Source organism: Oncorhynchus keta, unplaced genomic scaffold, assembly GCF_023373465.1.
Source record: "Oncorhynchus keta strain PuntledgeMale-10-30-2019 unplaced genomic scaffold, Oket_V2 Un_scaffold_14044_pilon_pilon, whole genome shotgun sequence".
NCBI classification, from domain to species: Eukaryota; Metazoa; Chordata; class Actinopteri; order Salmoniformes; family Salmonidae; genus Oncorhynchus; species Oncorhynchus keta.
Window position 1 is genome coordinate 875,001 of NW_026290781.1, and position 12,500 is coordinate 887,500.

Genomic DNA, 12,500 nt, shown 5'->3' on the forward strand with positions numbered 1-12,500 from the left:
TGGGTGACATACACACACTGCTTTCCTGTTTATTCATTTGTTTACATTTTTTTTGAAACAAGTTATTTTTTTTGTTTCACTTTACCAATTTACCAATCCTACCACTCCGTTACTTTAACAGTCACCTACTATAGTATTTATTTATTTACTATAGTATTTATTTATTTATTTATTTATTTACTACGGTATTTATTTATTTACTATAGTATTTATTTATTTACTATAGAATTAATTTATTTACTATTGTATTTATTTATTTACTATAGTATTTATTTATTTACTATAGTATTTATTTATTTACTATAGTATTTATTTATTTACTATAGTATTTATTTATTATAGTATTTATTTATTTACTATAGTATTTATTTATTTACTATAGTATTTATTTATGTATTATAGTATTTATTTATTATAGTATTTATTTACTATATAATTTATTTATTTTATAGTATTTATTTATTTACTTATTTAATTATTATAGTATTTATTTATTATAGTATTTATTTATTATAGTATTTATTTATTATAGTATTTATTTACTATAGTATGTATTTATTTACTATAGTATTTATTTATTTACTACAGTATTATTATTATTTATTTTAGTATTAATTTATTCATTTATTTACAGTAGTCCTTCTGTAGCTCAGTTGGTAGAGCATGGCGCTTGTAACGCCAGGGTAGTGGGTTCGATTCCCGGGACCACCCATACGTAGAATGTATGCACATATGACTGTAAGTCGCTTTGGATAAAAGCGTCTGCTAAATGGCATATATTATTATTATTATATTATATATTATTATATATATTATTATATTATTATTCTATTATTCTATTATTATATATATAGTAGTATTATTTATTTATTTATTTACTGACTATAGTGTTTATTTATTTATTTAATATCTTGAGATTGGAAAAACAGTTTTTTATCAAATTGAACATTCGGTAAAATCAAACATTGTCTTCTTGTTTCAAATTACACTATTTAACTGAAATGAACTGAACACACACACACACACACACACACACACACACACACACACACACACACACACACACACACACACACACACACACACACACACACACACACACACACACACACACACACACACACACACACACACACACACACAATAAAGCTGATGTTGTTGTGTTTACTCATCTCTTCTTCTTCAGTGGTTTAAATACCAGAAACAGAAGATGCTTTGGGATGAGAGCTGGATCATTGACTTCAGGCAGATTAAACATGGTACTACTATACTAATATATATCAGGCAGATTAAACATGGTACTACTATAATATATATCAGGCAGATTAAACATGGTACTACTATAATATATTAGGCAGATTAAACATGGTATTTATTTATATCAGGCAGATTAAACATGGTACTGCTTTAATATTATTTATTAAACATGGTACTACTATAATTTATCAGGCAGATTAAACACGGTACTACTATACTAATCTATTCAGGCAGATTAAACATGGTACTACTATAATATATATCAGGTATTTATTTACTACTATAATATATATCAGGCAGATTAAACATTTACTATAATATATATCAGGCAGATTAATTTGGTACTACTATAATATATATCAGGCAGATTATGGTACTACTATAATATATTCATTTATTAAAGTATTTATTATAATTATAGTATTTATTTACTACTATAATATATTCATTTATTAAATTACGGTATTTATTTATTATATATTTAGATTAAACATTTACTATAATATATATCAGGCATTTAAACATGGTACTATTTATATATCAGGCAGATTAAATTGGTACTACTATAATATATATCAGGCAGATTATGGTACTTATAATATATATCAGGCAGATTAAACATGGTACTTTATACTAATCTATATCAGGCAGATTAAACATGGTTACTATAATATATATCAGGCAGATTAAACATGGTACTACTATTTATTATATATCAGGCAGATTAAACATGGTACTACTATAATATATATCAGGCAGATTAAACACGGTTTATTTATAATATATTTAGGCAGATTAAACACGGTACTACTATAATATATATCAGGCAGATTAAACATGGTACTATACTAATCTATATCAGGCAGATTAAACATTTACTACTATAATATATATCAGGCAGATTAAACACGGTACTACTATAATATATATCAGGCAGTGTTTAAATTTACTACTATAATATATATCAGGCAGATTAAACACGGTTTACTATAATATATATCAGGCAGATTAAACACGGTACTACTATAATATATATCAGGCAGATTAAACATGGTACTACTATACTAATCTATATCAGGCAGATTAAACACGGTACTACTATAATATATATCAGGCAGATTAAACATGGTACTACTATAATATATATCAGGCAGATTAAACATGGTACTACTATAATATATATCAGGCAGATTAAACATGGTACTGCTATAATATATACAAGCAGATTAAACTGTACTACTATAATTATTCAGGCAGATTAAACACGGTACTACTATACTTCTATATCAGGCAGATTAAACATGGTACTACTATAATATATATCAGGCAGATTAAACATGGTACTACTATAATATATATCAGGCAGATTAAACATGGTACTACTATAATATATATCAAGCAGATTAAACATGGTACTACTATAATATATATCAGGCAGATTAAACACGGTACTACTATAATATATATCAGGCAGATTAAACATGGTACTACTATAATATATATCAGGCAGATTAAACATGGTACTACTATAATATATATCAGGCAGATTAAACATGGTACTACTATAATATATATCAGGCAGATTAAACATGGTACTACTATAATATATATCAGGCAGATTAAACATGGTACTACTATACTAATCTATATCAGGCAGATTAAACATGGTACTACTATAATATATATCAGGCAGATTAAACATGGTACTACTATAATATATATCAGGCAGATTAAACATGGTACTACTATAATATATATCAGGCAGATTAAACATGGTACTACTATACTATATATCAGGCAGATTAAACATGGTACTACTATAATATATATCAGGCAGATTAAACATGGTACTACTATAATATATATCAGGCAGATTAAACATGGTACTACTATAATATATATCAGGCAGATTAAACATGGTACTACTATAATATATATCAGGCAGATTAAACATGGTACTACTATAATATATATCAGGCAGATTAAACATGGTACTACTATACTAATATATATCAGGCAGATTAAACATGGTACTACTATAATATATATCAGGCAGATTAAACATGGTACTACTATAATATATATCAGGCAGATTAAACATGGTACTACTATAATATATATCAGGCAGATTAAACATGGTACTACTATAATATATATCAGGCAGATTAAACATGGTACTACTATAATATATATCAGGCAGATTAAACATGGTACTGCTATAATATATATCAGGCAGATTAAACATGGTACTACTATAATATATATCAGGCAGATTAAACATGGTACTACTATAATATATATCAGGCAGATTAAACATGGTACTACTATAATATATATCAGGCAGATTAAACATGGTACTACTATAATATATATCAAGCAGATTAAACATGGTACTACTATAATATATATCAAGCAGATTAAACATGGTACTACTATAATATATATCAGGCAGATTAAACATGGTACTACTATAATATATATCAGGCAGATTAAACATGGTACTACTATACTATTATATATGTGTCAAATAGATATTAAAACTCTTCTGTATTTTTAAATTTGTTATTTATGTTGATTATATTCTAACACTGCTAACCTCCCTCCCTCTCTCTCTCTCTCTCTCTCTCTCTCTCCTCCCTCCCTCCCTCCCCTCTCTCTTCTCTCTCTCTCTCCCTCCCTCCCCTTTCTTCTCTCTCTCTCTCTACCTCCCTCCCTCCCCCTCCCCCCTCTCTCTCTCTCTCTCTCTCTCTCTCTCTCTCTCTCTCTCTCTCTCTCTCTCTCTCTCTCTCTCTCTCTCTCTCTCTCTCTCTCCCCTCTCTCTCTCCTCCCTCCCTCCCCTCTCTTCTCTCTCCTCCTCCTGCTCTCCTCTCTCCTCCCTCCCTCCCCTCTCTTCTCTCTCCTCCTCCCCCCTTCCGCCTGCTCTCCCCCCCCTCTCCCTCCCCTCTCTTCTCTCTCCTCCTGCTCTCCGCCCTCCCTCTCCTCTCTCTCCTCCTCCCCACCAGACCAGATAGCCAGGACTACTATGGGCAGTATCCTGTCTGCCCCTATTGCTAACAGTGATTCCAACGCCAGCTGTGTCACTGCTCTCAGCTCCTGTACAACCCAGGCTAACTCACGCAAACAACTGTTCACACACACCGGGATATAGTGAGTCTCTGTAACACACACAACCCAGGCTAACTCACGCAAACAACTGTTCACACACACTGGGACACACTGAGTCTCTGTAACACTCACACACTGGGACACAGTGAGTGTCTCTGAAACACGCACACACACACGTCTTGATCATGCTGTTCTCCTCAGTATAGCTGTATATATTGGTCGTATTGTATATATTGGTAGTATTTGTATATATTGGTAGTATTGGATATATTGGTAGTATTTGTGTATATTGGTAGTATTGGATATATTGGTAGTATTTGTATATATTGGTAGTATTGTGTATATTGGTAGTATTTGTATATATTGGTAGTATTGTGTATATTGGTAGTATTTGTATATATTGGTAGTATTGTATATATTGGTAGTATTTGTATATATTGGTAGTATTCTATAGTATACCTGTTGATCCTATAGTAAACCTGTTAATCCTATAGTATACCTGTTGATTCTATAGTATACCTGTTAATCCTATAGTATACCTGTTAATCCTATAGTATACCTGTTAATCCTATAGTATACCTGTTAATCCTATAGTATACCTGTTAATCCTATAGTATACCTGTTAATCCTATAGTATACCTGTTAATCCTATAGTATACCTGTTAATCCTATAGTATACCTGTTTATTCTATAGTATACCTGTTTATTCTATAGTATACCTGTTGATCCTATAGTATACCTGTTGATCCTATAGTATACCTGTTGATTCTATAGTATACCTGTTGATCCTATAGTATACCTGTTAATCCTATAGTATACCTGTTGATTCTATTGTATACCTGTTAATCCTATAGTATACCTGTTGATCCTATAGTATACCTGTTGATCCTATAGTAAACCTGTTGATCCTATCGTATACCTGTTAATCCTATAGTATACCTGTTAATCCTATAGTATACCTGTTAATCCTATAGTATACCTGTTAATCCTATAGTATACCTGTTGATTCTATAGTATACCTGTTGATCCTATAGTAAACCTGTTAATCCTATAGTAAACCTGTTGATCCTATAGTAAACCTGTTGATCCTATAGTATACCTGTTAATCCTATAGTATACCTGTTAATCCTATAGTATACCTGTTAATCCTATAGTATACCTGTTAATCCTATAGTATACCTCTTAATCCTATAGTATACCTGTTGATTCTATAGTATACCTGTTGATCCTATAGTATACCTGTTAATCCTATAGTAAACCTGTTAATCCTATAGTATACCTGTTAATCCTATAGTATACCTGTTTATTCTATAGTATACCTGTTTATTCTATAGTATACCTGTTGATCCTATAGTATACCTGTTGATCCTATAGTATACCTGTTGATTCTATAGTATACCTGTTGATCCTATAGTAAACCTGTTGATCCTATAGTATACCTGTTAATCCTATAGTATACCTGTTGATTCTATAGTATACCTGTTGATCCTATAGTATACCTGTTAATCCTATAGTATACCTGTTAATCCTATAGTATACCTGTTGATTCTATAGTATACCTGTTAATCCTATAGTAAACCTGTTGATCCTATAGTATACCTGTTGATCCTATAGTATACCTGTTGATCCTATAGTAAACCTGTTGATCCTATAGTATACCTGTTGATCCTATAGTATACCTGTTGATCCTATAGTATACCTGTTGATCCTATAGTATACCTGTTGATCCTATAGTATACCTGTTAATCCTATAGTATACCTGTTGATCCTATAGTATACCTGTTGATCCTATAGTATACCTGTTAATCCTATAGTATACCTGTTGATCCTATAGTATACCTGTTGATCCTATAGTATACCTGTTGATCCTATAGTATACCTGTTGATCCTATAGTATACCTGTTAATCCTATAGTAATACCTGTTGATCCTATAGTAAACCTGTTGATCCTATAGTATACCTGTTGATCCTATAGTATACCTGTTGATCCTATAGTAAACCTGTTAATCCTATAGTATACCTGTTAATCCTATAGTATACCTGTTAATCCTATAGTATACCTGTTGATTCTATAGTATACCTGTTGATCCTATAGTAAACCTGTTAATCCTATAGTAAACCTGTTGATCCTATAGTAAACCTGTTGATTCTATAGTATACCTGTTAATTCTCTCCTCTAGTGATGGAAGGACGGTGGCCATCAAGCGGATTCAGACCAAGACCTTTTCTCTGTCCAAGACCATCAGACGAGAGGTCAAGCAAGTCAGGTGGGGACAATAGAGGTCAAGCAAGTCAGGTGGGGACAATAGAGGTCAAGCAAAAGTCAGATGGGGACAGTAGAGGTCAACAGGTCAGATGGGGACAGTAGAGGTCAACAGGTCAACAGGTCAGATGGGGACAGTAGAGGTCAACAGGTCAGATGGGGACAGTAGAGGTCAACAGCTCAGATGGGGACAGTAGAGGTCAACAGGTCAGATGGGGACAGTAGAGGTCAACAGGTCAGATGGGGACAGTAGAGGTCAACAGGTCAGATGGGGACAGTAGAGGTCAACAGGTCAGATGGGGACAGTAGAGGTCAACAGCTCAGATGGGGACAGTAGAGGTCAACAGGTCAGATGGGGACAGTAGAGGTCAACAGGTCAGATGGGGACAGTAGAGGTCAACAGGTCAGATGGGGACAGTAGAGGTCAACAGGTCAGATGGGGACAGTAGAGGTCAACAGGTCAGATGGGGACAGTAGAGGTCAACAGGTCAGATGGGGACAGTAGAGGTCAACAGGTCAGATGGGGACAGTAGAGGTCAACAGGTCAGATGGGGACAGTAGAGGTCAACAGGTCAGATGGGACAGAGGTCAGATGGGGACAGTAGAGGTCAACAGGTCAGGTGGGGACAGTAGAGGTCAACAGGTCAGATGGGGACAGTAGAGGTCAACAGGTCAGGTGGGGACAGTAGAGGTCAACAGCTCAGATGGGGACAGTAGAGGTCAACAGGTCAAGTGGGGACAGTAGAGGTCAACAGGTCAGATGGGGACAGTAGAGGTCAACAGGTCAAGTGGGGACAGTAGAGGTCAACAGGTCAGATGGGGACAGTAGAGGTCAACAGGTCAGATGGGGACAGTAGAGGTCAACAGGTCAGATGGGGACAGTAGAGGTCAACAGGTCAGATGGGACAGTAGAGGTCAACAGGTCAAATGGGGACAGTAGAGGTCAACAGGTCAGATGGGGACAGTAGAGGTCAACAGGTCAGATGGGGACAGTAGAGGTCAACAGGTCAGATGGGGACAGTAGAGGTCAACAGGTCAACAGGTCAGATGGGGACAGTAGAGGTCAACAGGTCAGATGGGGACAGTAGAGGTCAACAGCTCAGATGGGGACAGTAGAGGTCAACAGGTCAGATGGGGACAGTAGAGGTCAACAGGTCAGATGGGGACAGTAGAGGTCAGCTCAGATGGGGACAGGTCAACAGTCAGATGGGGACAGTAGAGGTCAACAGGTCAGATGGGGACAGTAGAGGTCAACAGGTCAGATGGGGACAGTAGAGGTCAACAGGTCAGATGGGGACAGTAGAGGTCAACAGCTCAGATGGGGACAGTAGAGGTCAACAGGTCAGATGGGGACAGTAGAGGTCAACAGGTCAGATGGAGACAGTAGAGGTCAACAGGTCAGATGGGGAGAGTAGAGGTCAACAGGGCAGATTGGGAAAGTAGAGGTCAACAGGTCAGATGGGGACAGTAGAGGTCAACAGGTCAGATGGGGACAGTAGAGGTCAACAGGTCAGATGGGGACAGTAGAGGTCAACAGGTCAGATGGGGACAGTAGAGGTCAACAGGTCAGATGGGACAGTAGAGGTCAACAGGTCAGATGGGGACAGTAGAGGTCAACAGGTCAGATGGGGACAGTAGTCAACAGGTCAACAGGTCAGGTGGGGACAGTAGAGGTCAACAGGTCAGATGGGGACAGTAGAGGTCAACAGGTCAACAGGTCAGATGGGGACAGTAGAGGTCAACAGGTCAACAGGTCAGATGGGGACAGTAGAGGTCAACAGGTCAACAGGTCAGGTGGGGACAGTAGAGGTCAACAGCTCAGATGGGGACAGTAGAGGTCAACAGGTCAACAGCTCAGATGGGGACAGTAGAGGTCAACAGGTCAGATGGGGACAGTAGAGGTCAACAGGTCAGATGGGGACAGTAGAGGTCAACAGGTCAGATGGGGACAGTAGAGGTCAACAGGTCAGGTGGGGACAGTAGAGGTCAACAGGTCAGATGGGGACAGTAGAGGTCAACAGGTCAGATGGGGACAGTAGAGGTCAACAGGTCAGATGGGGACAGTAGAGGTCAACAGGTCAGATGGGGACAGTAGAGGTCAACAGGTCAGGTGGGGACAGTAGAGGTCAACAGGTCAGATGGGGACAGTAGAGGTCAACAGGTCAGATGGGGACAGTAGAGGTCAACAGGTCAGATGGGGACAGTAGAGGTCAACAGGTCAGATGGGGACAGTAGAGGTCAACAGGTCAGATGGGGACAGTAGAGGTCAACAGGTCAGATGGGGACAGTAGAGGTCAACAGGTCAGATGGGGACAGTAGAGGTCAACAGCTCAGATGGGGACAGTAGAGGTCAACAGGTCAGATGGGGACAGTAGAGGTCAACAGGTCAGATGGGGACAGTAGAGGTCAACAGGTCAGATGGGGACAGTAGAGGTCAACAGGTCAGATGGGGACAGTAGAGGTCAACAGGTCAACAGGTCAGATGGGGACAGTAGAGGTCAACAGGTCAGATGGGGACAGTAGAGGTCAACAGGTCAGATGGGGACAGTAGAGGTCAACAGGTCAGATGGGGACAGTAGAGGTCAACAGGTCAGATGGGGACAGTAGAGGTCAACAGGTCAGATGGGGACAGTAGAGGTCAACAGGTCAGATGGGGACAGTAGAGGTCAACAGCTCAGATGGGGACAGTAGAGGTCAACAGGTCAGGTGGGGACAGTAGAGGTCAACAGCTCAGATGGGGACAGTAGAGGTCAACAGGTCAGATGGGGACAGTAGAGGTCAACAGGTCAGATGGGGACAGTAGAGGTCAACAGGTCAGGTGGGGACAGTAGAGGTCAACAGCTCAGATGGGGACAGTAGAGGTCAACAGGTCAGATGGGGACAGTAGAGGTCAACAGGTCAGATGGGGACAGTAGAGGTCAACAGGTCAGATGGGGACAGTAGAGGTCAACAGGTCAGATGGGGACAGTAGAGGTCAACAGGTCAGATGGGGACAGTAGAGGTCAACAGGTCAGATGGGGACAGTAGAGGTCAACAGGTCAGATGGGGACAGTAGAGGTCAACAGCTCAGATGGGGACAGTAGAGGTCAACAGGTCAGGTGGGGACAGTAGAGGTCAACAGCTCAGATGGGGACAGTAGAGGTCAACAGGTCAGATGGGGACAGTAGAGGTCAACAGGTCAGATGGGGACAGTAGAGGTCAACAGGTCAGATGGGGACAGTAGAGGTCAACAGGTCAGTAGATGGGGGTGGGGTAGAGGTCAACAGGTCAGATGGGGACAGTAGAGGTCAACAGGTCAGATGGGGACAGTAGATGGGGGTCAACAGGTCAGATGGGGACAGTAGAGGTCAACAGGTCAGATGGGGACAGTAGAGGTCAACAGCTCAGATGGGGACAGTAGAGGTCAACAGGTCAGATGGGGACAGTAGAGGTCAACAGGTCAGATGGAGACAGTAGAGGTCAACAGGTCAGATGGGGACAGTAGAGGTCAACAGGTCAGATGGGGACAGTAGATATCAACAGCTCAGATGGGGACAGTAGAGGTCAACAGGTCAGATGGGGACAGTAGAGGTCAACAGGTCAGATGGGGACAGTAGAGGTCAACAGCTCAGATGGGGACAGTAGAGGTCAACAGGTCAGATGGGGACTGAGGTCAACAGCTCAGATGGGGACACCAGATGGGGACAGTAGAGGTCAACAGGTCAGATGGGGTTCTAGACCTCTCAGATGGGGACAGTAGAGGTCAACAGCTCAGATGGGGACAGTAGAGGTCAACAGGTCAGATGGGGACAGTAGAGGTCAACAGTTCTCAGATGGGGACAGTAGAGGTCAACAGCCAGATGGGGACAGTAGAGGTCAACAGCTCAGATGGGGACAGTAGAGGTCAACAGGTCAGATGGGGACAGTAGAGGTCAACAGGTCAACAGGTGATGGGGACAGTAGAGGTCAACAGGTCAGATGGGGACAGTAGAGGTTCTCAGATGGGGACAGTAGAGGTCAACAGGTCAGATGGGGACAGTAGAGGTCAACAGGTCAGATGGAGACAGTAGAGGTCAACAGCTCAGATGGGGACAGTAGAGGTCAACAGGTCAGATGGGGACAGTAGAGGTCAACCTCTGTCAGATGGGGACTGGAGGTCAACAGGTCAGATGGGGACAGTAGAGGTTCAGGTCTGGGGACAGTAGAGGTCTGTCCAGATGGGGACTGGAGGTCAACAGGTCAGTTCTCTGAGAGGTCAACAGGTCAGATGGGGACTGGACCACCAGGTCAGTGGGGACAGTAGAGGTCAACAGGTCAGATGGGGAGCTGGACAAAAGCTCAGATGGGGACAGTAGAGGTCAACAGGTCAGATGGGGACAGTAGAGGTCAACAGGTCAGATGGGGACTCTGACCAACAGGTCTCTGGGGACAATAGAGGTCAACACTCAGATGGGGACAGTAGAGGTCAACAGGTCAGATGGGGACTAGAGGTCAACAGGTCAGATGGAGACTGGTCACAGCTCAGATGGGGACAGTAGAGGTCAACAGGTCAGATGGGGACAGTAGAGGTCAACAGCTCAGATGGGGACAGTAGAGGTCAACAGGTCAGATGGGGACAGTCTGAGAGGTCAACAGGTCAGATGGGGACAGTAGAGGTCAACAGCTCAGATGGGGACAGTAGAGGTCAACAGGTCAGATGGGGACCTAGAGGTCAACAGCTCAGATGGGGACAGTAGAGGTCAACAGGTCAGATGGGGACAGTAGAGGTCAACAGGTCAGATGGGGACAGTAGAGGTCAACAGGTCAGATGGGGACAGTAGAGGTCAACAGGTCAGGTGGGGACAGTAGAGGTCAACAGGTCAGATGGGGACAGTAGAGGTCAAAAGCTCAGATGGGGACAGTAGAGGTCAACAGGTCAGATGGGGACAGTAGAGGTCAACAGGTCAGATGGGGACAGTAGAGGTCAACAGGTCAGATGGGGACAGTAGAGGTCAACAGCTCAGATGGGGACAGTAGGGGTCAACAGGTCAGATGGGGACAGTAGAGGTCAACAGGTCAGATGGAGACAGTAGAGGTCAACAGCTCAGTCGGGGACAGTAGAGGTCAACAGGTCAGATGGGGACAGTGAGGTCAACAGCTCAGATGGGGACAGTAGAGGTCTAGGTCTGGGGACAGTAGAGGTCAACAGGTCAGATGGGGACAGTAGAGCATTCAACAGCTCAGATGGGGACAGTAGAGGTTCAGATGGGGACTAGAGGTCAACAGCTCAGATGGGGACTGTCAACAGGTCAGATGGGGACAGTAGAGGTCACAGGTCAACAGGTCAGGTGGGGACTAAGAAGTCAACAGGTCAGATGGGGACAGTAGAGGTCAACAGGTCAACAGGTCAGCTGGGGACAGTAGAGGTCAACAGGTCAGATGGAGACAGTAGAGGTCAACAGCTCAGATGGGGACAGTAGAGGTCAACAGGTCAGATGGGGACAGTAGAGGTCAACAGCTCAGATGGGGACAGTAGAGGTCAACAGGTCAGACCAAGGTCAACAGGTCAGATGGGGACAAGAGGTCAACAGCTCAGATGGGGACTAGAGGTCAACAGGTCAGATGGGGACAGTAGAGGTCAACAGCTCAGATGGGGACAGTAGAGGTCAAAGGTCAGATGGGGACAGTAGAGGTCAACAGGTCAACAGGTCAGGTGGGGACAGTAGAAGTCAACAGGTCAGATGGGGACTAGAGGTCAACAGGTCAACAGGTCAGATGGGGACAGTAGAGGTCAACAGGTCAGATGGGGACAGTAGAGGTCAACAGGTCAACAGGTCAGGTGGGGACAGTAGAGGTCAACAGGTCAGATGGGGACAGTAGAGGTCAACAGGTCAACAGGTGAGGTGGGGACAGTAGA

At 41.7% G+C, this 12,500-nt stretch overlaps 2 protein-coding genes across 2 annotated transcripts in view; one reads left to right on the top strand and one right to left on the bottom strand.

Annotated features, from left to right (window-relative positions):
• LOC127927424 (uncharacterized) overlaps positions 1 to 12,500 on the bottom strand; it is a 185,547-nt gene that overhangs the window by 158,662 nt on the left and 14,385 nt on the right. The gene's annotated exons all lie outside the window — the stretch shown is intronic.
• The window catches only part of LOC127927435 (atrial natriuretic peptide receptor 2), a 37,597-nt gene that overhangs the window by 7,204 nt on the left and 17,893 nt on the right, over positions 1 to 12,500 (top strand). The window contains exons 8-10 of the mRNA XM_052513865.1: positions 1,187 to 1,259; positions 4,260 to 4,404; positions 6,543 to 6,629. Of these exons, the coding sequence (XP_052369825.1) occupies positions 1,187 to 1,259; positions 4,260 to 4,404; positions 6,543 to 6,629 (305 nt within the window). The remainder of the gene's footprint in view (positions 1 to 1,186; positions 1,260 to 4,259; positions 4,405 to 6,542; positions 6,630 to 12,500) is intronic.